Genomic DNA, 27,774 nt, shown 5'->3' with positions numbered 1-27,774 from the left:
TTTGTAGTGGTATTTCTTGAACTATTTGGAAAAAAATATATAAAAATAAACAAAAACTTGTTGAAATATAAACAAGTGTTTACTTATAAATAAAGATTTCTACACAGAAGTAATCATCAACTTAAAGTGCCCTCTTTGGGGATTGTAATAGAGATCCATCTGGATTTATGAACTTAATTCTAAACATTTTTTCACAAAAATCGTCAATATTTAAATCACTGAATATTGCATTGTTGCATTTCTTTTCATATTGTATTCATAATTTGTTGAAGTATTATTCAATGAATACATTTTACAACGGATTTTTGAATTGTTGCTATTTTTAGAATATTAAAAAAAAATCTCACGTACCCCTTGGCATACCTTCAAGTACCCCCAGGGGTACGCGTACCCCCATTTGAGAACCACTGCTCTAGTCTAATTGGTTTTACCCTTTAAAATCGTCTTTAATCATATCTATTTTTATATTTTTTTATATCGGTTTTGTATTTTTTTCCAGCACTTAGGAAACATTTTTGTTGTTTAAATGTGTTGACTACATAAAGTGGATTGGATTGTATTGGATAGCTTGTATTTCTCTATCGTCGCCACAGCGCCCTCTGCTGTCCGGGTGTGTGTAGTTCTCCTTTTGGACAGTCTGAGGTATCCGCTAAAGTTGTTATGCTTATTTTATAAATTTGTGGGGAGACTACCTATCAAATGATGACAATGGTATTGATAAGGATAATGATGTTTGCGTTATTATTTGTAGTCAGACACGTGGCGTACACTGCAGTGTGTATTTTAGTGTGGACAAGCCCCGCGTCTCCATTTTGGGACTCAACAGTTCGTCCCCCACACTTTCCTCATTGGCTGCTGTACAAGTTTGTCCTATTCGGTGGCCGACGACGAACATTTGGTCCAAAACACACGAGTCTACATGTGGTCCGAAACTCAGCGTCTTGTATCCTAACAAGAGTTTAGAAAAGAACGGAAAAGTGAAGACGACGACGACGACATCAGCATTTGGACCAAGCTGTCAATCATGGTAATTTTCTCCCTTTCTCACCCACTTAATATCATTTTGTCATATTCTTCCCTTCAGATGTATACTTTTTTGGTTGTTTTACCAGCAAAGAGAGTTCAGGTATCTTTGACTGACCAAAAAACAGTTTTTATCATGTCAGAAATGTTTTCTAAACTGAGAAATTAGTTGTCAAAATTGGATCTAGAAATGTATCATTCACGCGTTCATTTCGTCTCGCATTGACTATTGCAATTGTCTTTTCACCGTCTTTAACAAGTCAACGGCTCCTGAACTGCCCATATCACCCCCATTTTATTCAGTCTTCATTTGCTTCCAGTTAAATTCCGCATTGAGTTTAAGATTTTAGTTCTGACATCCCGTGGGTTGCATGGTATGGGGCCCCTCAGTACATCACTGACTTGCTATGCCCCTAGTCTTCAGGGCCCAGCCTCTCGTCTTCAGGCCAGGGTCTTCTAAAGATTCTCAAAACTTGTTTTAAAACCCTGCAATTAGGTGGCGACTTGTCCAGGGTGTACACCGCCTTCCGCCCGATTGTAGCTGAGATTGGCACCAGCGACCCCAAAGGGAATAAGCGGGAAAAAATGGATGGATGGATGGATGGATGGATGTTTTAAAACCTGTGGAGACCTGGCATTCCAGGCTACAGCTCCCAGACTCTGGAACAATTTGCACCTGTCCCTCTGTGATCTGAAAACTTCTCTTATTAGTACGGTTTTAGTTAAAGGCCTACTGAAATGAGATTTTCTTATTCAAACGGGGATAGCAGGTCCATTCTTTGGGTCATACTTCATCATTTCGCGATATTGCCATATTTTTGCTGAAAGGATTTAGTAGAGAACCTCGACGATCAAGTTCGCAACTTTTGGTCGGTAATAAAAAAAAGCCTTGCATGTACCGGAAGTAGCAGACGATGTGTGCGTGACGTCACGGGTTGTGGAGCTCCTCACATCCTCACATTGTTTACAATCATGGCCACCAGCAGCGAGAGCGATTCGGACCGAGAAAGCGACGATTTCCCCATTAATTTGAGCGAGGATGAAAGATTCGTGGATGAAGATAGTGAGAGTGAAGGACTAGGAATAAAAAAATCAGGGCAGTGGGAGCGATTCAGATGTTATTAGACACATTTACTAGGATAATTTTGGAAAATACCTTATCTGCTTATTGTGTTGTAGTGAGATTATATAGTCATACCTGAAAGTCGGAGGGGTGTGGCCACGGGTGTGGTGACCGCCAGTGTCTCTGAGGGAAGCCACATTTCTCGACGAGGCGAAGCGAAGGCAGCCGGTCGGGCCGGCTGCCTTCATTATTAATTGAACAAATTGCAAAAGATTCAGCAACACAGATGTCCAGAATACTGTGTAATTATGCAATTAAAGCAGAGTACTTATAGCTGGGATCAGGCTGGAAAAAAATGTCCGCTACAATCCAAGACGTCACGCGCACGCGTCATCATACCGACGTTTTCAACAGGATACTTTGCACGAAATTTAAAATTGCAATTTAGTAAACTAAAAAGGCCGTATTAGCATGTGTTGCAATGTTAAGATTTCATCATCGATATATAAACTATCAGACTGTGTGGTCGGTAGTAGTGGGTTTCAGTAGGCCTTTAATGCACCTATTAACTATCATTTTTATTCCACTTTGTATCCTTTTTATGATGTTGCCCCTTTTGTTTTAATTGAATTGTATTACTTCACCTATGTTTTGTACAGCACTTTGTGATTTTATCTGTGAAAAGCGCTTTATAAATAAATTTTACTTACGTACGTGCTCAATACAGCCGACATAACTTGTACATAATCATGTCTACTTACAGTTCTGTTGGACGAGCATTGGTAAAATATCATTAAATAACCTAAAATGTTCTCAACATAAACAATTACCCAAAATAATAACTCCATCCATTCATTTTCTACCGCTTATTCCCTTTTGGGGTAACTATATCTGGAAATTCAACAACACTCTTAGGAACAATACAGCAGAAACTTTAATTGGACGACAAGGACCCATTACTTATAAAGGTAGTCAGCATGCCATTTACAACAAAATCAATCGACATTAATTAATATCGTGCATGTACTTATACAATATACAATGTTTTTGTCAGGTCTTTACTCCTGTATTTATTAATATTTCATATCTTGTGGTTAGAGAGTCCGCTCTGAGATCGGTAGGTTTTGAGTTCAAACCCCGGTCGAGTAATACCAAAGACTATGAAAATGGGACCCATTACCTCCCTCCTTGGCACTCAGCATCAAGGGTTGGAATTGGGGGTTCAATCACCAAAATGATTCACGAGCGCGGCCACCGCTGCTGCTCGCTACTCCCCTCACCTCCCAGGGGGTGGAACAAGGGGATGTGTCAAATGCAGAGAGTAATTTCACCACATCTAGTTTGTGTGTGACTGTCAGTGGTAGGTTAACTTAACTTTAATATGTATTCCATTTTAAAATTAATAATATATTCTATTAATTTATTCAACAAATATAGTGGTTCTCAAACTTTTTTTTACCAAGTACCACCTCAGAAAAAACTTGGCTCTCCAAATACCACCATAATGACCAACATTTAAATACAGTAGTGTAGTAGACCTAAGTATTCATATAAAACAAGGCAGAGGTTTTATTTAACAAGTACGTTTATTTGTTTTGGTGACTCAATACGTGCACTAATTTAGTCCGATTTCTGAATAAGCCTCCTAAAATCAATGAAAACACCTTAATCCGATTGTATTCACTTTTTAAAAAGTCGGACTAACACACCTGGATTATGCGATTGGAAACCAGATCTCTCGTGGGGGTGTGTGCGGCAGGAGAGGACCTTTAGTATCGCGCATGCGCCATTTTAAACATGCCGGATACAACCCGGAAGCAGATAACATTCAATTAAAAACAGAGCAATAATTGTAATGAAAAGGAGACTGCTTATTTGCTTCACAAATTAAAATAACAGAACATTTGGAAGTGGATCAATGGTTTAAAAAAAAAAAAAAAAAAAGAATAGGCAATTTATTTCAGACGGTAGTTAAGGAAAGACTTAATTTGGATTCCCGAGCAAAATACGGATGAGATGAAAGCTAGTGATGCAGGTATATTAAAGGTGAATAATAAAGCGTACACAAACTTTTTCACGCTGCATTTGTACACTGCAAAATGATTAACTTTCTTGCACAACAGGCAATATAGTCCAGAACAATAGCAAACTTCCTCTGGAAGTATCAGTCGGGACACGAATGGTCTTTTCCTTGGAATTTAAAACTCTTTCCATCAATCCACAGAGCCTTTTGGATGAACTTTGAGACATTCAAAAGGTTTGTTTCCATGATTTTCGTCGAAAATTATTTCGAAAAAACTCCTGCGCTGGTGTTTCTTTGCATCTAACCTGTATCCGCCCCGATACATTCTTGATAGTAGGGTCATGTTTGTAGCACAATCCAAAATCTTTTCTTAATGATGTTTGCTATTTAACATCAGGATAGCCATTAGAGACGTAATATTTGTAATATGTGCCAATATTACAGCGGACATCAGTTAAAACAAGTTGTAAGGATCTGCAAGTCCTAGTGTGACGTCATAGGCCAACCGGAAAAGTAATTCAGTTACCCGCGCTGAAATGAAATAAGCGGTGTACAGGAGGCTCATGGCGTATAACCAATATTCGCATTGCAGAAAGTGCATAGACACTTGGACTTTACACATAAGTGTGAAAATACAAAAAAAAACATTTGAGACCGGTGTACGGGAGGCACATGGCCTATGACCAATATTCGCATTAGAGAAAGTGCATGGACGCTTGGACTTCCCACTTATGTGTGAAAATACAAAAAATGAAACAATTTGAGAAATCAGACTAATTTAGCTTGGAAACTTGGTGACTGTAACATTACACATAGTTTGAACAGTAACACTGTGTTTCAGTATTGGAAAATAAAACACTGTACTTTTAATCAAGTGATTTTTCGGCATACCACTCGATGGAGCTAACATACTACTAGATGCAGAGTCTTGTGTAGAGTATGGCCAACTAAAAAACAGGCGCCATGATTGCTACCAAGGACGTGTGCAGCTGTGCCAGGACACATGCAATTGCTGTCGTTTTGATGTTAGTTTTTCTGACGAATCAGACCAAAATTTCACGTCTATATATAGTTCTAAACACACTCCAAAAGCCATACGCTCTTTATATACGACTGGCTAATGATACACATACCACAGTTTGAGAATCACTGACCTAATCTCTGTAGGCTTTTCTCCTTTTCCATCATATTTGAATAAGTTATACAGCTAATGCTACAAATCATCTATTCCTTTCGCTCCCTCATAGTAAACTGACACCTTAACACAGTAAGTGGACACGTTTTTAATGACTAAATGTACAACATGAGTTTTTGGAAGTGTCGACATGTTCGACACATGGTGAGGATAAAATATCAGTAATCGACTCAGAGAAGGTGGAGGAACTTATCTTTCTACTACTTTTAGATCAGGATACCTTTTGTAAGGCTAAATGTGGAGATAACTTGAAAAATAAAACCATAAGTACTGTATTTACATTCCACTTTTGGTGGGTTGTTGTAGATAAACTGCAACATTTTCTGTGGGTACAAACAGCAAAAAACTAAATATTTACTCTTGCCTGCAAGGACGCATGGCCGTTGGATTCAAGAATAAGACAAAAGTGATGAATATTGGCTATTTCTTAGCAGTTAATGTGCTCTAATGTAGGGTATTTTACAGTGCTCCACAGTAAATGGTAAACAGATAATGTGCATCAATAATGCTTTTTGTCTTTCTTTATTAATGTAATTCAATTTTGACAGAAACAAATGAAATACATGCAAATGCTAATGCACTTGCGTCATCTTCGGAGGCGCGGCTGTTGGTGAGTTTTTCAGAAAGTGAGCAATGTCGCTTGGAATGCATTAATAAATGACTGAATAAATGTTGGCTTCACGGTGGAAGAGGGGTTAGTGCGTCTGCCTCACAATACAAAGGTCCTGCAGTCCTGGGTTCAAATCCAGGCTCGGGATCTTTCTGTGTGGAGTTTGCATGTTCTCCCCGTGAATGCGTGGGTTCCCTCCGGGTACTCCGGCTTCCTCCCACTTCCAAAGACATGCACCTGGGGATAGGTTGATTGGCAACACTAAATTGGCCCTAGTGTGTGAATGTGAGTGTGAATGTTGTCTGTCTATCTGTGTTGGCCCTGCGATGAGCTGGCGACTTGTCCAGGGTGTACCCCGCCTTCCGCCCGATTGTAGCTGAGATAGGCGCCAGCGCCCCCCGCGACCCCGAAAGGGAATAAGCGGTAGAAAATGGATGGATGGATGGATGAATAAATGTTTTTCAATAATTAAAGAATTAAACGGTATTACTAACCGTCCGGAATTTTACCGCAGTTTATCATTATATTGTATACCGTTACATCCCTGGTCCATTAACAAGTAAAAAGTCAAGGGCGGTCAAGGCATGTTCTTGCTGTAAATGCTGGTCATTTTTTTTAGGTCGTAATGGCAAGTGACAAGGGCGACCACAGCTCGTGCCATGGATACAATATAAATATTTATGTTTTATGGCATTTTTTTTGCTCACCTCTAATTCTGTTTTCTGTCTCACTATAAAAATAACTGAAGTCTTGGGAGTTTTTTTTTCAGTACCATTAGATACAGTAGAACCAGTGTACCACCAGTGGTACTTGAACCAGTGTTTGAGAATACTTCTTCCACTGTATATCTACATTACATGAATTGCTTTCATTGAGTGCCCAATCGAGAAAAAGCCATCCAAAAATATGCTTATAAAGATAATGTTGTCAATATGGGTGTACTGTTGTTTGCTCTCATATCAGTGCATCACACTGAGAACTTACGTTACTTATTTAGACCCACAAGAGCGGAAAAATATTAATGCATATATATATATATATATATATATATATATATATATATATATATATATATATATACACACACACACACACACACATACATACCCAGCAATATGTTGGAGGAGAAAAGGTGAGGCCTTTGAACCCAGGAACACCATTTATACCGTCAAGCATGGTGGTGGTGGTATTCTGCTCTTGGCCTGTGTTTTGCTGCCAAAGGAACTGGAACTGGTGCTCTAAATGGGAAAATAAAAACGGAGGATTACCTCCAAATTCTTCAGGACAACCTAAAATCATCAGCCTGGAGGTGGGGTCTTGGTAGCAGTTGGGTGTTTTAATAAGACAATGACCCCAAACACTTGCAAAACTGGGAAATGAATGGCTTAATCAGGCTAGAATTAAGGTTTTAGGATGGCTTTCCCAAAGTCCTGACTTAAACGTGTGCACAATGCTAAAGAAAAAAGTCCATGTCAGAAAACCAACAAATTTAGCTGAACTGCACCAATTTTGTTGAGAGGAGTGGTGAAAAATTCAACCAGAAGCTTGTGGATGGCTACTAAAAGCGCATTTTTGCAGTGAAACTTGCCAAGGGACATGTAACAAAATATTAACATTGCTGTATGTATACTGTTGACCCAGGAGATTTGGTCACATTTTCAGTAGACCCATAATAAATTCATAAAAGAACCAAACTTCATGAATGTTTTTTGTGTTAAGTATGTGCTCCAATCACTCTATCAAAAAAAATAAGAGTTGTAGAAATGATTGGAAACTCAAGACAGCCGTGACATTATATGTAAATGTAAACTTTTGATTGCGACTGTATATATTCAGTATATGAGAATTCATTTACCCATAACTAATATATAATATTCTTTAAAGAAACATTTACCCTCATTTAAATATTTTAACCTCAAACATTTTTTTAAATTATTGACATTATAAGACCTTGTTTACATCAACATTTTTATCTTTTAAGAAAAATAATAATATACATGTAATTTTATTTTTTGTGTGTGATTGTGATCACCTCTCTTTATAAAGTGGCTGTTAGAATTCACATGGTTTTCCCACCTAGGGCTACATACTGAAAAATGAAAGAATGTAGGCGGCCACTTTAAATTCAATTTGTTTTGTCCATACTAAGCTATTTGGGAAAATCAATTATGTTAGTTTTGTGTTATACAGTTGGTGACAAAGCAAATAGTTTTTAGTGTTATATTTTTTTTATACCTCAGGATTTTTAAAAATGATTATTTACTTTAGGAACATAAGACCAGGTGAAGGTCTGCACTGTGCAACTGTTCATAGTTAATAAGGAATTTATTTAATTTGAAGAACTTGTTGAGGTCCATTAAAAAAATTACCTGCCAGCTAAAAATGGCACAACATCACATTAGACATGTGATGTTGATCCTGATTTAAGTTATTAGTTTGTGGAGGTTGCCCTTCTGTGGGTTCTTCTGACCACAAAGATCCTTTCGTGAGCCCGGTAGTCTGGTGCAACAATGTTTTATTGTGTGCACACGCGCCAGGTCCAAACTCTTTTTCGTCGACTTTTCCGTTTTTCGGCTGCTCTTCTTCTTACTGCGTGGTCTCGTGCGCATGTGTGGCTCCTCTAGCTCAAACTCCAACTCCAACTGAGTTGTCTTATCTCGGCTGCTGCTAATAAGCATGGCTGGGTAATCCAATCAGCTGCCAGCTGTGCTTCGAGGCCGGTCTTTCCACACCCCGTTCGGAGGCAGGCCCGCAGACCACTCCCCCCCTCCACATAGTTGTTCATTGCATTAAAAAAAATACATTTGCACCGCAATGTTTTTCTCATTTAAAACGCAATTTTAGTTCAAATTCAGTATTGTTTTTACTGTAGTACCTCAACTTTTAAGTTTAAATGGTTCTGTGACAGAGCTCTTAACTCAAAACACTTGTGTCTCAAATCAACACCACTCTTAATTAATTTAATAGATGCTTGGTCCTTCCAATACGGCACAATTAAAACATGTAGCATGTCTTTTACACTGAACAAAAATATGAATGCAACACTTTTTTTTTCTGCTTCCATTTTTCATGAGTTGAATTTAGAGATCTAACATTTTTACTACATACGCAAAAGACTTAAACATTGTTCACACATCTGTCTGAATCTGTGTTAGTGAGCATTTGGTCTTCGCCAAGATAATCCATCCCACTCCAAAGGTGTGAAATCAAAATGCTGATTAAACAACATGATTTTTGCACGAGTGTGCCTTAGGCTGCCCACATTAAAATGCAACTCTGAAATGTGCAGTTTTATCACACAGCACAATGCCACAGATGTCGTAAGTTTTGAGATAGCATGCAGTTGGCATACTGACTGCAGGAATGTCCACCAGAGCTGTTTCCTGTGAATTAAATGTTGATTTCTCTACCATAAGCTGTTTCCAAGGGCGTTTCAGAGAATTTGGCAGTATATCCAACCGGCCTCCTAACTGCAGACCACATGTAACCACAACAGCCCACGACCTCTACATTCAGCAGGTGCACCTCCATGATCGTCAGACCAGCCAACAGGACAGCTGCTGCAACAATTGGTTTGAACAACCAAAGAATTTCTGCACAAACTGAGAGAAACCGTCTAAGGCAAACTCATCTGCATGCTCGTCGTCTTCATCTGTGTCTCGACCTGACAGCAGTTCATCATCGTAACCAACTTGAGTGGGCAAATGCTTTTACATTTGATGGCGTCTGGCACGTTGGCGGTTTGTTGATGTTAACGTTGTGAATGGAGTGGCCCATGGTGGGGGTGTGGTTATGGTATGGGCAGGCGTATGTTATGGAGAACGAAGGCAAGTGCATATTATTGATGGCATTTTGAATGCACAGTGATACCGTGATGAGATCCTGAGGCTCATTGTTGTGCCATTCACCTGAGACCATCCCCTCATGTTGCAGCATGACAATGCACAACCCCATGTTGCGAGGATCTGTACACCATTCCTGGAAGCTGCAAACATTCCATTTCTTGCATGGCCAGGATAATCACCCGACATATCACCCATTAAGCATGGTTGGGATCCCTTGGATGGGCGTATACAACAACGTGTTTCGGTTCCTGCCAATATGCAGTAACTTGGCACAGCCATTGAACAAGAGTGGACCAACATTCCACAGGCCAAAATCAACAACCTGATCAGTTGTATGCGAAGGAGATGTGTTTCTCTGCTTGAGCCAAATGGTGGTCACACAAGATAATGACTGCTTCTATGACCCCCCAGACCCAAATAAAGAAAACTGCACATTTCTGAGTGACCTTTTATTGTGGGCAGCCTTAGGTACACCTGTGCAATAATCACCTGTGAGCTGGGATGGATTATCTTGGCAAAGAAGAAATGCTCACTAACACAGATTTGTGAACAATATTTGAGAGTACTAGGTATTTTGTGTATATATTAAAAGTGTTAGATTTTGAGTTCAACTCATGAAAAATGGGGGCAAAAACCAAAGTGCTGGGTTTATAGTTTTCATTATAAAAAGATAACCTAACTTTTAGATAAGAAACATTGTTTGAAAAACAAAATAGAATGTAGTAATAACAACTTAACCATTAAAAGTAAACTTCTATGGTATGTTTTAGGTGCTTCTTCGTCAAACAGCATCATCAGCTTCTCCATATTTTCATGGATACATGTCTGCCGTTTAAATATTATTTCAACGTCCTTCGCTGATGTTGGACTCATTTTGCTTCAGTATATTGCAGACTAGCAGTGATACTCTTGAACTGCTTTGCCAGGTTAGCTTTGTCATGTTTTTGATTTATTATTTCTTTAATCCAAATAACATCCACTTTTTCTTTTCAGCACTGTTCTTAAAACTCACTTTCTTCCTTCCCATGGTTAGAAATGTAAGACCAGATGATAAGGCTGGATCTTACGGGGTTCACTGTGAAATGTACTATGCCAACTGATGGTGTTTGTAATTCAAATTGTTGCTTACAATTTGAAGCATAACAATTAGAAGAGGGGCAGCTCTTATCTGAAACACTCTTAAATTGAGCTACTACTGTATTTGTCTGAGAGGCTACCCATTACTTTTGTCGGGCCTGTGACAACATTAAAATAGCAACATTAGCATTTTTCCTAGTCATTTTGTCCTTTCGTGCCCTTGATATTTGAAGGCTAGACCCTTGCAATTAAAGCTCACAAAGGGTGCGACATGACAACAATGTTCTAGCACAGCCCACAACGTCTTCTCAATACTGTGATAGGTTGTAAAGGACGTGCAGCGGCATCACCGAAAATAGGTCCTTTCATCTTACAATACATGTGTGTTTTTGAGGTTGATATCATTTAAGAGATTAAGTGTATTTACTGCCTAGGTGCCAAATATGGGCACATGTCTTCCATGTACACCACAGCAACACCCACAAAGTCAGCCAATGTAGTCCGCTCACACCTCCCACACGTGACCAAAGACCACCCACCGTCCCTTCTAAGCGCTCCATAGTGCCAAGTATGACTCCTGCTGGAATGTATGAACGCACATTCCCCAAGACTCGTGTGTTGGAATATGTATTATAAAATAAAACGGATAGCTAAATAATCCCGGTGGTCAATTGACCCCATGTACTTTTCCAGCCTCGCCGGCTTGCCTACGAGGTCATGTCACACAGCAAGTTTGGCTGAGCCAGAAAGCCACTGAGGATGCCAGCTCACTCATCTAAGCCAGATTGTACCTGGTCACATGACCTTGTGTTTATTGTTTGGTCTTTTTGAGTGGTGAAGCCACGCTCTTATCTCTTCCTGTACTTCACTTGAATACATTCCCACATGTCGCTGGTCCGATATAAGAGATGAGCCCCTACACCAAACCCACCCCCTGGACCTGTTTGTGTACTAAATCGAGTTAGGTTTGAGTTGCAGCACACATGTCTTCATGAGTTTTTTTTCACATGGGTGGGAGGGCAGAAGTCAACACATGTGATAATAACCCACCTACAAGCCGTCTGCTAAATTCTCTTCTTCCCCCCAAAATAACAGTATCTTACACAGACATATTCTGATCTTATCCCATTACTTACTGCCATGGTAAGAATTTTTTAGTGTTTCACTATTTATCTTATCAACAGACAATATTATAGAAACTAAACTTCGATACAACTTTAGAGTAGTCTGCGTGCACCTTGTACAGTAGTATACGTACCATGCACTGAAAATAAGTCAATACACAGCCATTATTTTTTAAGTAGATAATACTGCAACAAGCGATATCACAAGTTCAAATTGTGTCCAAAGTGTGGCTTACCAAGGGAGCAGATCATGCTCTGCTTCAGTATGTCACAGTACGTGTTAGAATTCAATGAACTCCAGCTCCCCAGTGCCAGCAACACTCATGCAGCCCCAGATGATGGCGGTCCACACACCACAATGCTTGACTGGAGGCAAGACCCATTTACCTTGGTACTGACTTGTGTTGCCAGCTATCTAGACAATAATAAATGTTTGTTGAACCCTTTTGTAGTGGATAGTAAATCTTTACACTGATACCTCTGACTGAGAAGCCTAATTGGTTCTGTGGTGCAGCGCTTAACCAGAAACACTTGAATCTCAAATTATTGTCGACAATTGAAATGAATTTGAATCAATTTAAATCAATTAAATCGATGCTTGCCTCCCCCCAAAAAACAGACCCCTTTTAATATGTAACAAAATGTTTTTAAAAGGAAAATGTACTACGAACAATTCTATTGGTTATACAAACCCCGTTTCCATATGAGTTGGGAAATTGTGTTGGATGTAAATATAAACGGAATACAATGATTTGCAAATCCTTTTCAACCCATAATCAATTAAATGCACTACAAAGACAGGTCATGTTCACCACTGTGTTACATCACCTTTTCTTTTAAAAATACTCAAACGTTTTGGCAACTGAGGAAACTAATTGTTGAAGCTTTGAAAGTTGAATTCTTTGTCATTCTTGTTTTATGTCGAGCTTTAATCGTTCAACAGTCCGGGATCTCCGCGGTCTTATTTTACGCTTCATAATGCACCACACATTTTTGGTGGGAGACAGGTCTGGACTGCAGGCGGGCCAGGAAATTACCCGCACTCTTTTACTACGAAACCACGCTGTTGTAACTCGTGGCTTGGCATTGTCTTGCTGACATAAGCAGGGACATCCATGAAAATGTTTCTTGGATGACAACATATGTTGCTCCAAAACCTGTATGGACCATTCAGCATTAATGGTGTCTTTACAGATGTGTAAGTTACCCATGCCTTGGGGACTAATGCACCCCCACATCATCACGGACGCTGGCTTTTGAACTTTGCGCCTATAACAATCCGGCTGGTTATTTTCCTCTTTGTTCCGGAGGACACCACGTCCACAGTTTCCAAATATAATTTGAAATGTGGACTCGTCAGACCACAGAACACTTTCCACTTTGCATCAGTCCATATTAGATGAGATCGGGCCCAGCGAAGCCAGTGGCGTTCCTTGGTGTTGTTGATAGATGGGTTTTGCTTTGCATAGCAGAGTTTTAACTTGCACTTACAGCTGTAGCGACCAACTGTAGTTACTGACAATGGTTTTCTAAAGTGTCCCTGAGCACATGTGGTAATATCCTTTACACACTGATGTTAGTTTTTGATGCAGTACCGCCTGAGGGGTCACAAGTCCATAATATCATCGCTTACGTGCAGTGATTTCTCCAGATTCTCTGAACCTTTTGATGATTTTACGGACCGTAAATGGTAAAATCCCTAAATTCCTTGCAATAGCTCGTTGAGAAATGTTGTTCTAAAACTGTTCGACAATTTGCTTACAAATTGGTGACCCTCGCCCCATCCTTGTTTGTGAATGACTTAGCATTTCATGGAAGCTGCTTTTATACCCAATCATGGGACCCAACTGTTCCCAATTAGCCTGCACACCTTTGGGATGTTCCAAATTCGTGTTTTATGAGTATTTCTCAACTTTATCAGTATTTATTGCCACATTTCCCAACTTCTTTGTCACATGTTGCTGGCATGAAATTCTAAAGTTAATGATTATTTGCACACAAAAAATGTTTATCAGTTTGAACATCAAATATGTTGTCTTTGTAGCATATTCAACTGAATATGGGTTGAAAATGATTTGCAAATCATAGTATTCCGTTTATATTTACATCTAACACAATTTCCCAACTCATATGGAAACGGGGTTTGTATGTAATGTAATAACAATGTACAGAATTTACCTTGGAGAAGGGACTTTTAAAGTATTTTCCTTGAGCTTCTCCATATTTCCATATTTGACTGCTGTTTTGATATTATTTAAACATCCTTGGCTTGCGTTATCGACTCTTTGTGCTTCAGTATGGTACAGACTGGCAGTGCTATGCCCAAACTGATTCGCCAAGTTAGCTAGCTACACGCTCTGTCAAGTTTAGTGTTGGTAATCACAGCTTTAGAGCAAAACGACGTTACTAACAGCGTTATTTTTTTCAGTAACAAATAATCAAATTAATCACTGTTCCAATCGTTGCAACCATAGGCGCCGATACCGTGGCGAGCACCCACGTGGGATTGATGACAACTTTCAATCTTTAAAATAATTTTTGAAAAATCAATCCTGTTGTAGTTAATTTTGTGGTGAGTTTGGTCCGTTTTACAAAATAATAAATCCACAATTCATATGGGATTTTAACTTTGCTGAGTACCCACTGGCAGAAATGTAGATTGGCGCTTGTGGTTGCAACGCCGTTGCCATTACTGAGAAGTGGTTTAATGAAGCGCAGAGTGTCAGGTTCTAGCCACACGTCAGCTGCATGCAGAGAGAAGGGGTGGGAATGATGACACCATTATAAATACGATGATGATGATTGGTTGGGTGGGCTCACACTGTCTCAGTGCACACTCTGACTGACACACAACAAGACCGCTCCAGCTACCGGAGCCAGGGAAATTAAAAGGTAGTGTTCTCAAGCTACTAGTACCGGCACTATGTTTCATTGATTGAAATTCAAAGCAAGAATGTTTATGTAACATGCACACTATGTCCAGAAAAAAAAAAATTTATCCACATCTGCCTCAAGCAACTCAAATCGCACCTCACCTCAAAACATGCCAACATAACACTTGTTGCTGCCGCTAACCCAACCCTGAGCTCAATTGTAGCCATTTTTAAAAAAGATCAGACTAATCAAATGTTGGATGTTGGATTAATCATTATTAATCACAGGTGATTCCTCGTTTGCTTACTTAAAATTAGCTAAAGAAAAGACCCAAATATTTGTACTAAAATGCAATGAATTGTTAGAATGTCATCCTGGAACCTTTTTAAAAGTTTTATTTGAATGCATATCTTTTATTTGCCTAGAACTTGCTTACAGTTTTATCTAAAGTTCTTTCAGGCAGTATTTTCGTAAACAGTCGCACATAATTGCACTACTTGAAGGCCAAAAGTTTATTTGTGTCTTTTAACTTAAGTTTACATTTTTGTACTGCATATTGAACTTTCAATATTTTATGTTGTTACTTTACGGAATATTTCTTTTTTTATTAGATTTTAATTTCTGTGCATATTAAATGGCACACTGCAATCTGTTGAGTACAGATAAATGCCAAATGTTTGAAAATACCATGTATAGTGTTTTTATTCTTTGATCAGTTACCGATAATATAAACATCTTTGACGTTAAAGATGTTCTAGAACGTCGTAGCGTATAGAATAACAAAATGAAAAATAACGTCGCAGTTACTTTGCTGAATAACTAATTACTCTTACAATGAGATAACTTAGTTACAAATTATATTTGTTTTTAGGAGAAGTAATTTTTAACTGTAACTAATTATTTTTAAAGGGAAGATGACCAATACTGTTTTTTTTTAAATTATTTATTTATTTAGCTAAGTGAATATCCTCCACTGTTTTATCTCTGCATCGGCCTTTGCACCCTTACTTTCTTACCATGGTTGAAAAATAAAGTTATGTCAATTTCTAGCTGTAAGATAATGCTAGCATGTAAAACTAGATGTTTTGGTTGGATTTTAAGGGGGTTGATGTGACATCCGTTACGCTAACTAATGGCAGAGATGCTTGTAACCCAAATTTTTGCAACTTAAACCATAACAATTAGCCGAGAGATAGCTCTTATCTCAAAACACTCTTAAGTTAGAGCACTCTTAAATTGTGGTACCACTGTATTGCCTTAAATTTAATTCCTATGACATTGTTTTTCGAAAACTATACTGTAATATAAATAGTTTCTGAAATTCGAGGGGTGAACTCCCTTTTGTTAAATACAATACTTTCTTAATGTATTTACTGTTCTTTATGCAAAGACAGAGAAACCCTCATTGAATGGCGGCGAGGACAGGCAGTGGCTGGGCGACGGTCAGTCCGAGTCAGAAATCGCACTCAGTTCTGACGAGAATAATGCCGACAATGGCCGGCCGGCTTGGGACTCCAAGATCCAGTATGTGTTGGCCCAGGTGGGCTTCAGTGTGGGCTTGGGGAACGTGTGGAGATTCCCCTACCTTTGTCACAAGAATGGAGGAGGTGAGTGTCACTGTACAAATAATCCAGGTTTAGTTCCACTCTAAGATCTAATAGTAGGACAGCATAGAATACTGTGTAATTGTACAATAATGGTATCAATAAAAGGCGTGATGGGGGGGTAATTGGAATAAGTAGACTTTGCATGTTTATACCATGTACTCTGGCTTCCTCCCACAGTCCAAAACATCCATGTTAGTTGAATGTAGAGTGGCTGTGCCAGCAATATGAGGGTTACTGGTTCAATCCCCACCTTCTACCATCCTAGTCTAGTCCGTTGTGTCCTTGGGCAAGACACTTCACCCTTGCTCCTGATGGGTCCTGGTGAGCGCCTTGCATGGCAGCTCCCGCCATCAGTGTGTGAATGTGTGTGTGAATGTGGAAATAGTATCAAAGCGCTTTGAGTACCTTGAAGGTAGAAAAACGCTATACAAGTATAACTCATTTACCATTAACCATGTGAGTGTGTTTGTCTATACCAGGTGTGGGAAAACTACGGCCCGCAGGGTACATTTGGCCCGCCAAACTATTAAAACAGAATCGAGCAAAGATCTGTTTTGAGAAATGCCACAACAAAACTGATACAAGGCTTTGACGCACTGGCAAAAAAGGGTGATCAACAACATTGTTCCCACTAAAAAATAATCTAAGTGTTAACCCTTTAAGACCATTTTAATTGTTTCTTTAATGTTCTGATATGACATTGTTAAACATGTATTTATTATGATTAACATACTGCATGTTTGAGAAGCTTACTCTTAGTTCCAACAGATCGGATATATTTGAAATGCATCATTGCTCGCCTGGCCCCTTCTGTCAAATTTCAAAAGCCAATGTGGCCCCTCAGCCAAAAAGTTTTCCCACCCCTGCTCTATACTGTATGTGCTCTATGATTGACTGGCAAACAGTCTATGACAAGCTATTCAACTGGCTGCCCGGGAGCCATATCCGTCCTGTGAATGACAGTCCCTGAGTTTAGTTCAAAACTTGGGAGACAAACATTTTTAGGCAATTTCCTAAAAACACTAGAGTGCTCCTGTTGTATAGAGGAACTTGGACACATTAGCAGATCCTTGCATTGCCATTTAACTTCACTAACAAATAGAACACTGAGGTCAAATCTTGTGATTTACATAACGGAGGCGTTCCTCAAAGCACCCCTTTTAAGTCCTCCCCTTTTTGTCTTTTTTTTTTTTTTTTTTTTTTAACAGCTTATTCCCTTTGGGGGAGCGGGGGGCGCTGGTGCCTATCTCAGCTACAATCGGGCGGAAGGTGGGGTACACCCTGGACAAGTCGCCACCTCATCGCAGGGCCAACACAGATAGACAGACAACATTCACACTCACATTCACACACTAGGGCCAATTTAGTGTTGCCAATCAACCTATCCCCAGGTGCATGTCTTTGGAAGTGGGAGGAAGCCGGAGTACCCGGAGGGAACCCACGCATTCACGGGATTGAACCCTGACTACTCAGGACCTTCGTATTGTGAGGCAGACGCACTAACCCCTCTACCTCCATGAAGCCTTTTTGTCAGTTACACATTTTTTTCAAAATATGGTTTCTGTAACTAAGGTGTTGCTGTAAATTGTTTACTTCAGATGCAGTCAGTAGTTATTTGTGCAACTTCTTTAGTTATAATAGTAGTGTTCCTCAAGGTTCCACCTTCGGTCCTCTTTTAGCTCGGTTGGTAGAGTGGCCATGCCAGCAACTTGAGTGTTGCAGATTCGATTCCCACTTCTGCCAACCTAGTCACTGCCGCTGTGTCCTTGGGCAAGACACTTTACCCACCTGCTCCTAGTGCCACCCACACTGGTTTGAATGTACTTAGATATTGGGTTTCACTATGTAAAGCGCTTTGAGTCACCAGAGAAAAAGCGCTATATAAATATAATTCACTTCACTTTTTTTATCATTTGAGCTATTCAACTGGTGGCCCCTTCAACTTCAGTTAAAAAAAACTTTAGAGACTCACATTTTTGCAGTAGGTCTTTAAAAACAGCAGAGCGCTCCTGTAACTGACTAAATTAAATGACTACTGTAGAGGATGTTAGTTCTCCGGAATATAGAAAAAAAGGCTAATAGTGAAGGGGCCTGGGCCTTAAAGGCCTACTGAAATGAGATTTTCTTATTTAAACGGGGATAGCAGGTCCTTTCTATGTGTCATACTTGATCATTTCGCGATATTGCCATATTTTTGCTGAAAGGATTTAGTAGAGAACATCCACGATAAAGTTTGCAACTTTCGGTGCTAAGACAAAAGCTCTGCCTCTACCGATGACGTCGCAAGTGTGGGGGCTCCTCACATATTCACATTGTTTATAATGGGAGCCTCCAACAAAAAGTGCTATTCGGACCAAGAAAACAACAATTTCCCCATTAATTTGAGCAAGGATGAAAGTTTCGTGTTTGAGGATATTGACAGCGACGGACTAGAAAAAAAAATGCGATTGGGACGGATTCCGATGTTTTTAGACACATTTACTAGGATAATTCTTGGAAATCCCTTATCTTTCTATTGTGTTGCTAGTGTTTTAGTGAGTTAAATAGTACCTGATAGTCGTAAGGGTGTCGCCACGGGTGTCTTGACGTGCAGTGTCTCAGGGGAGTCGACGGCAGCTATGGACGACACAAGCTCAGTTTTTCTCCGGTAAGAAGCGACTTTTTAACCACAATTTTCTCACCGAAACCTGCTGTTTGACATTTTGTCTTCATTCATGCTCACTTGACCACGCTCGGATCCATAGTAATTTAAACAAGGAATCATGGTGTGTTTGTGTGGCTAAAGGCTAAAGCTTCCCAACTCCATCTTTCTACTGTGACTTCTCCAATATTAATTGAACAAATTGCAAAAGATTCAGCAACACAGATGTCCAAAATACTGTGTAATTATGACGTTAAAGCAGACGACATTTAGCTTTGTGTGTGTGCAGCGCTCATACTTTCTAAAAACCTGTGACGTCTTGCGTACACATCATCATTACACGACGTTTCCAGGACGAAACTCCCGGGAAATTTAAAATTGTAATTTAGTAAACTAAAAAGGCCGTATTGGCATGTGTTGCAATGTTAATATTTCATCATTGATATATAAACTATCAGACAGCTTGGTGGGTAGTAGTGGGTTTCAGTAGGCCTTTCACTTTCTGAAAATGTGGACCCTGAAACAATTTTGTTAAAAACGTAGGGTGTACACTCTTTTTCCAGAAGTGAGGTGGGATAACTTCCATCTTATCAGTGACCCTGAACAAGTTAGGGGCTGAAGTTAGTGAATAAAATCAAACAATGACAGCAACACAATTCTCCTTATTATAATAAGCCAATGTTCCATTAATATAAACGACAGTCTGTAATATATTAAATAGTGCAGCCTTAACGCACTGTTTTGGCGCTTTATATGTATTACACAATGTTTTCCTATCATAAAACTGACTTTACACAATATGATAGTACGTTTTTTTTTTTTTTTCCTTTCCTGCAGGGGCCTTCATGCTGTTGTATGTTTTTCTTCTTCTGGTGGTTGGCGTTCCGCTCTTCTTCATGGAGTTGGCAGCCGGCCAGAGCATTCGGCAGGGAAGCATCGGCGTCTGGAAGCATATCTCCCCCAAACTGGCTGGCATCGGCTACTCCAGCTGCTTGGTGAGGATTTATTGCACTTGTTGATTGTGTTCCCAAATACTTGGGCCTCTTTTTCTATAGGATGACTAACTTAAATTATGTTTGAGAGCAAACAATGTGACTTATTTCTTGACATTTCTTATTTAAAAACCTCCCCATGACCCAATTCATCATGTGTATGTAATTAAGTCTGCGTAGTTGTTTGTAAACCTGGTAAGGAGCTGTAATCTGAGAAGTATTGCGTAACATTTTTTGTCACAAACCTTGAGCTTGAACAAGAATCTCAGTGTTCATCAAACATGAATACCACATGTTTGTTTTTCAGTGAGCCAAATTTTTCACATATGTAGACCTGCAATCCAGTTAAATATCAATATTTGAGTGTACTGTTTGACTTTGTAAGAACTGGGATGGGCATTTGAACTGGGATGGGCATCGGACAAAGGAAGATTAATTATTAGCAAACCTTTTTTTTTTAAATATTTTAAATGGGATGGGGAGGATTCCTTTCTTCATACTCTAAACTTGTGTTGTATTGAGCATAATAAATACAAATAAATGAATTATAATAGTACTAGGAGTTGTGTCATACTGGAGGTCTGCGTGAGTGTAGCTGTCACCCAATTTCCAAAAACGACAAACAAAATCTCTGTACACAATAGTTAAAAAAAAACAACTGAACAATTAGAAGCCAGAAGAAGCAATAACAGCTGACTTGGTCGGGCATTGCAATGCCTCTATTCAGCAACGTAGTGAGATATTTGGTGTACATTATATTTAAAAATAGCTCTCGTGTACATGGAGCCCAAAAAACATTATTTTTATTTTATGTGCGCGTTATACGTCGCATATGCACATCCCTCTTCAAGTGCAAGAAATTAAACCAGCACCTGTAAGCAAATAACTTCACTACTGTACTTGTGTCCTGTTGTTAAGTAATGTTTAAACACATAAGACCATGGTGCACATATCTTATGGCACAACCACAAAAGTTTAGTTTTACCCATCCAACACCAACACTGAACCCTGAATTTTAGAAAATATTCACGCTGGCTAGAATGATTTTAAAGACAAAAACTTATGTTTGTATTTTGACAGGAGGCCAAATAGCACTGAAAGATACAGTGGTCCCGCAATTTACAAGTGTTTTGTGATATGAGCTATCTCTTGGCTAATTGTTATGCTTTAAAGGGGATCCACACTTTTTTTGGTAATTGTTCCATCATTAGCAATCCCTATGTGAGATAAAAACACATCTCTCTCTTTTTTGTGAAGGCTAAATCGTCAAAAAACGGCGAGCATCAGGCAGCTAACAATGCAAGTATTGGAGATTCAATCTATTCGCCCTTATAAAGCCCTGTAAAAGAACTCCAACACTGTTTTATATACATGCTGTAAGTATGTATATAATGTAGTAACAAGCACATTCATGACCGTATGTAATATTTACCGTTTTTTGTTATTTTGGTCATTTGAAGCAAAACATTTTTTGCGCGCATTGATTTCACAGAGCGCATAGCAACGTTCGCTATTTCCTTCAACAACATCGACTACCTTATTTTCCGCACTATAAGGCGCACTGGATTATAAGGCGCACCTTCAATGAAGGGCCTATTTTAAAACTTTGTTCATATATAAGGCGCACCGCATTATAAGGTGCCTAGAATAGATGATACAGTAGAGGCTGGGGTTACGTTATGCATCCTTTAGATGGAGCTGCGCTAAAAGGAATGTCAACAAAACACTGAGATAGGTCAGTCAAACTTTATAAATAGATTACAAACCAGCGTTCTGACAACTCCGTTCACTCCCAAAATGAATAAACAGCTGTTTTATTATTTTACCCGATTCAATAAACATGTAAAAAACAGTCTGATACTGTTACCGTAAATCAAACGTTAGTTTAATCACAAAATATTAACACTGGAATCCCTCAAATTCTTCTTCTGCAGTGTTCGAATCAAACAGTTGGCGAATACGGCATCCTACGTCTCGTCAAAGTCGTCATTAAACGAGTCAGTGTCGCTGCTGTTAATGATAAAGTCTCTCGCTGCTGCTAATGTTAAATCATCTCACTGCTGCTCTGTTCCCGTGTTCTACTGTGTGAGTGATCGCCTTGAGTTTAAACTCTGCGTCGTAAGCATGTCTCTTAATAGGAGCCATTTTGGGGTCTTTACATAAACACACAGAAACGGCACGCCTCCCGCAGTCATATATCCCAGCACGCACCGCACTCTTCTTCTTCTACGAGGGAAAAGGAAGTTGGCGGCTGCTTACTGTAGAAGAAGAAGCGCACTTCTTCTTCTACGTCGGAAAATTAAGTCGACGTCTGCTTATCGCACTTCTTCTTCTACGGCGGAAAATGAAGTCGGTGGCTGCTTACCATAGTTGCGAGACCTTTTGTGGCTCAATATTGGTCCATATTTAAGGCGCACCGGATTATAAGGCACACTGTAATTTTTTGAGAAAATTTGAGGGTTTTTAGGTGCGCCTTATAGCGCGGAAAATTCGGTACTTATCACGACAGACAGAATATGAGTTACAAGTTTTAAAAGCTGGGTGCGAAGCAGATCCAGCTCTTGTGAAACACGAAGCATCATTTAGCAGTAGTGCTAAACAAGAAACACAAAACAAGAAGATAACAACACAGTCATTTACAATGTCAGCTCTCACTGGGACGCTGACTGACGGGATGATCATATCTTTCAGCACAAGACTTGTCTTGCTCATTTAGATGAGTTAATTGTAATCCCATTTCAAATGCTGCATTGTTACCAGTCTCATACTAGCTGGTTTTTACTATTTAGACTGCACAAAAAAAAGAAAGACATGTGTTCTTGTTTAAAATATGGATTGTAAATGAAAAATGGAAAAAAAGTTCAGGTCCCATTTTAAAAATTTGAGTTTCGAGCTTTACCATTGCTGGTTGGCATGGCGATTGTCAGAATTACCCCGTAAGGTAGGCCCAAGACATCTGGTCTTACTCGCTAGCTTATTGCTACAGATCGACATTACTTTGTTTTCCAACCAATGGAATAGAGAAAGTGAGGGTGAAGGACAGTGTTTTGAAGAATGAGCGGTTGACATTCATTAAATTAAAGAAATAAATCATAAAAAGAATGACTGACCGCGGAGAGACAACTGGAGCATATCGCTACTAGTTTCCACCATACTTGAGCAAAATCAGCCATTAAGGCCAGAAAAGGGGTTAAAATAATATCAGATCGGCAGACATGTATCCATGAAAATATGGAGAAGCTGCTGATGTTGTTTGACAGAAGCAGCTCAGTTCTCTAAAGCAGTGGTTTTCAACCTTTTTTCAGTGATGTACCCCCTGTGAACATTTTTTTAATTCAAGTACCCCCTAATAGGAGCAAAGCATTTTTGGTTGAAAAAAGAGATAAAGAAGTAAAATACAGCACTATGTCATCAGTTACTGATTTATTAAATTGTATAGCAGTGCAAAATATTGCTCATTTTTAGTGGTCTTTCTTGAACTATTTGGAAAAAAAGATATAAACATAACTAAAAACTTGTTGAAAAATGAAGAAGTGATTCAATTATAAATAAAGATTTCTACACATAAAAGTAATCATCAACATAAAGTGACCTCTTTGGGGATTGTAATAGAGATCCATCTGGATTCATGAACTTAATTCTAAAAATTTCTTTACAAAAAACAGCAATCGTTAACATCAATATTTATGGAACATGTCCACAAAAAATCTGTCTGTCAACACTGAAAATTGCATTGTTGCATTTCTTTTCACAGTTTATGAACTTACATTCATATTTTCTTGAAGTGTTATTCAATAAATATATTTATAAAGGATTTTTGAATTGTTCCATTTTTAGAATCTTTTAAAAAAAATCTCACGTACCCCTTGGCATACCTTCAAGTACCCCCAGGGGTACGCGTACCCCCATTTGAGAACCACTGCTCGAAAGGTTAGTTTTTCTTTTTAAAAGGTATGCTACGTTTAAAAAAAAAAAAAAAAAGTTTTTTTAATTTAAAATGTATTTCACTGTGTGATGTTTATTTAAGATATGTTTTTTTTTGTTACTAGCTCTGTCACAGAACCAATCAGATTCATTGAGGTAATACTGTGGGGGTTTCTTTTGTGTTTTTTTTTTTTAAATATTCGTGTTAGTTGAGATTAAATCAACAGACCCCCAACTAGTGGTGTCAAAAGAAAATTGATTTTTGAATGAATTGCGATTCTTATGTTATATTAATATATTAAAAACATTTAAAATCTTATTTTTATATATTTTTTATCCAAAATCTTTCCTGTTCAGCCACTTTAGTAAATGTTTGGGTAGAATTTTATTATACAAAACCAGTTTTCTTCTAAATAATATAGAACTGCAACCATAGTAATCATAGACCTCGCACCTGTATTGATTTTGAATTAGAAAATCTTTTTAAATCAAGAATCGATTCTAAATTGAATCATTCCCCCAAGAATCGAATTGAATCAAATCGTGTGGTGTCCAAAAATTCCCACCCTCGCCCCAATGGTTCAAGCAAGTATTGCACTCCACTAACATACAGCACTGAAATAATTTTTAACGGTCAGGTAATGCAGGGGTGTGAAAGTCAGGGGGTTTTTTTTGGCCGCATCGCAGTTATGGCTGCCCTCAGGGGACCACTGTAACAGTAAATATTTACAAATATAAATGTAAAATCACCTTACACAAGAGCCTATGCATTTGATTATTTTTTTTATTTATGTACAAATTTATGAATTATTTACTTTGAAATCGTAGGACAACTTTGACAGGGAGATATTTAAGTATTAATGTTTACTTTAACAGAAAAATATGTTAAGAATATATGATAGTATAATAATTGTTGCACGATCATATAAAAAAGTTTAGAAGATATGAAACTGCATGCAGTACATGCAATTTTTCTAAATTTAAAGAACGAATACATTTAGTAAGGAAGATGATGTGCTTTATTGGCGCAGATTGTTCCCAGGCTTTCCAAAGCCACATAAAATTATGTAGCGGGCCAGATTTGGCACCGGGCCTTGCATTTGACAACTGTGGGGTGATGGGTTACAATGCCTATTTCTTGTTTATATGATGTGTCTTCATCCTCAGGTGTGCTTTTATGTGGCTCTTTACTACAATGTGATTATTGCATGGAGCCTTTTCTACATGGGAAACTCCTTCCAATATCCTTTGCCTTGGCATCACTGTCCCATTGACGTGGCCACCAATAACACAGGTACATGTGTGTGTGTGTGCGCATGTGTGTGTGTGTGTGTGTGTGTGTGTGTGTGTGCGCATGTGCAGGTGTCTTAACCACCAAATCTTTCTTCTGTCTTAACAGTGGAAGAATGTGCACAAAGTTCGCCAACATCCTTTTTCTGGTTTCGGAAAGCTCTGAACATCTCTAATTCCATCGAAGAATCGGGAGAGTTCAATTCCATTATGACGGGATGTTTATTGGCTGCATGGACCATCGTTTCCCTAGCCATGATTAAGGGGATCAAGTCGTCTGCAAAGGTGAACAATCCCTATTTAATTCTTATTGAATTTTGGTGGGGGGCTCACTAACTTTGCGTATTTGGATATGTTGCAAAACAATAGTATAACAAAGGATTGATTAACATAGGAAAAATGTCTTAATGGCGGCTAGGTCTACAGTACATCTATTTAATAGGGTTGTCAAAAAAAAATGTTTTCGAATCAATTGCGATTCTTACTTGTAACGATTCTTAGTCGACTCAAAAAAATTTAAAACTCAATGTATTTTTTAGTTTTTTCTCTCTAGCCACTCAGGCAAATTGTTGATGTAGACGCCCATATCTGCTTTATAGATTTACTTTAGCAATTGGATTATTCTCTTGTTGTCTTATTGTACTTGATAGGCACCAGCGCCCCCCGCGACCCCAAAAGGGAATAAGCGGTAGAAAATGGATGGATGGATGGACTTTATTAAATGTTTGATTAGAATTTTATGAAACAAAACCAGTTTTCTTTTAAGTAAAATATACATTTATCAGAGCTGTTATCTATTTTATGGAGTACTGTAGTTTATCATAAAACTGGCACCCCATGTTATTAAAGTATTGATTTTGAATCGAGAATCGTTTTAAAGCCAGAATCGATTCTGAGTCGAATTGAATTGTGTAGAGCCCAAATATTCACAGCCCTACTATGCAAGTAACGCGACTGACACTTGGTGACCAGTCAGTTTACAGATTACATATCATCACAATATGTTTTGCGCTCTAAAAAAAAGTCGTAGATTCGACGGTCAACTATGGGCAAAATCTATTGTATCACATTCGACTATTATAAATCCTGAGTCGAAGACAGCCCTTCTTTAACTCAAAAACTTTTATACAGTACTGTAATCTCATCAGACACTGAGAGTGGAAATCCGAAACAACAATTACTAAGTGAATTATATTTATGTAACACATTGTCTCGAGTGAACGCTTTACATTGAGAAACCCATTATCTACAATTCAGCTACATTTATACCAGTGTGGGTGGCACTGGGGGCAAGGTGGGTGAACTGCCTTGCCAAAAGAAACAACAGCAGTGACTAGGATGGCGGAAGCTGGATTCAAATCAGCAACACTCAAGTTTCTGGACGGCTGCTCTTCCATCTGATCCATGTCCCCGTAACGACCTCTCTATTCTGTGTTCCTTTTTCAGGTGATGTACTTCTCCTCAGTGTTTCCCTACGTGGTGCTCTTCATTTTCCTCATCAGAGGGTTGATGTTAGATGGAGCAGTAGAGGGAATCACATATATGTTCTATCCCAGAGTAAGTACACATTCCAAAGTGTGTTTGATCATGTCAATGCTGCTAGAAGTCTTATTTTAATAATCATAAACGACTAGATTCTTACAGAACTGTGATTGTCTTTTCTCAGTTGGAGATTTGGGGGAACATGCAAGTGTGGCGACAAGCTGCCACTCAAGTGTTTTTTGCCCTTGGACTGGGTTACGGCTCGGTCATCGCGTATTCTTCTTACAATCCGGTCCAAAACAACTGCCACAGGGATGCTTTGATGGTCTCGGGCATCAACTTCATGACGTCCGTGTTGGCCTCACTTGTGGTTTTCGTCATCTTGGGTTTTCGAGCCAAGAACATCGCAAAGGACTGCGTGGCTGGGTAATCATCAGACTCCGAAAGAGTGATCTGACTAAAGCATTTGTTTCAAATAATGACACTTTTTACAATAAAATAACATTTCATGTTTTAGAAAGGGCCAACCAGAGCCCAGACCAAAATCCAATTTTACAATCTATGGGGTGACCGGAAGGGGGGCCATGAACAAGAGATGCCCTCGCAATATGACAGCTTTGGAGCGCTTCTGCAAACAATAGTATAAATATGGTGATGTGCCAAGCTTGCCACTATTTTCAAAAAATACTGGCAAGTGATTTAAAATGTATAAATTGTGTGTTTTGGCGTGGTCGCACTTACTGTACGCATATATGTTCTATTTTCTTAAGTCATAGTACATTATAGGTTATATTAATTGTGTCCGTTTTTTTCTGTATCCACTGTAGTCACTTCCTCCTGAATTTGCCTTTAAGAGTTAACATAAAAATGCAAAAGACATAAGAAGAAAAATATAAACGATAAATTGTGGCGTTTTTTTTACCAACTTGTGTTAAACAGGAAGTAGCTTCCGCGTTATAGTAACGATCAATGATAAAACATTATTTGGCAGTAGAAACAAGGCA

General features: G+C 38.8%; 1 protein-coding gene across 2 annotated transcripts in view; it reads left to right on the top strand.

Annotated features, from left to right (window-relative positions):
- The first annotated feature begins 626 nt into the window (after nt 1-626).
- The window catches only part of slc6a16a (solute carrier family 6 member 16a), a 36,360-nt gene continuing 9,212 nt past the window's right edge, over nt 627-27,774 (top strand). Inside the window, exons 1-7 of one of the 2 annotated variants that reach the window (XM_061884143.1) lie at nt 628-1,027; nt 16,225-16,441; nt 19,920-20,077; nt 25,166-25,292; nt 25,398-25,573; nt 26,735-26,845; nt 26,955-27,196. In XM_061884143.1, coding sequence (XP_061740127.1) covers nt 1,025-1,027; nt 16,225-16,441; nt 19,920-20,077; nt 25,166-25,292; nt 25,398-25,573; nt 26,735-26,845; nt 26,955-27,196 — 1,034 coding nt within the window. In that variant the 5' untranslated portion in view covers nt 628-1,024. Of the gene's footprint in view, nt 1,028-16,224; nt 16,442-19,919; nt 20,078-25,165; nt 25,293-25,397; nt 25,574-26,734; nt 26,846-26,954; nt 27,197-27,774 lie in introns of both variants that reach the window. The other variant, XM_061884144.1, reaches the window with a different exon arrangement.

This window comes from Nerophis ophidion, linkage group LG23, assembly GCF_033978795.1.
Source record: "Nerophis ophidion isolate RoL-2023_Sa linkage group LG23, RoL_Noph_v1.0, whole genome shotgun sequence".
Lineage (NCBI taxonomy): Eukaryota > Metazoa > Chordata > Actinopteri > Syngnathiformes > Syngnathidae > Nerophis > Nerophis ophidion.
Note: the sequence above shows the minus strand (reverse complement) of the source record. Positions and strands in the feature narration are given on the sequence as shown.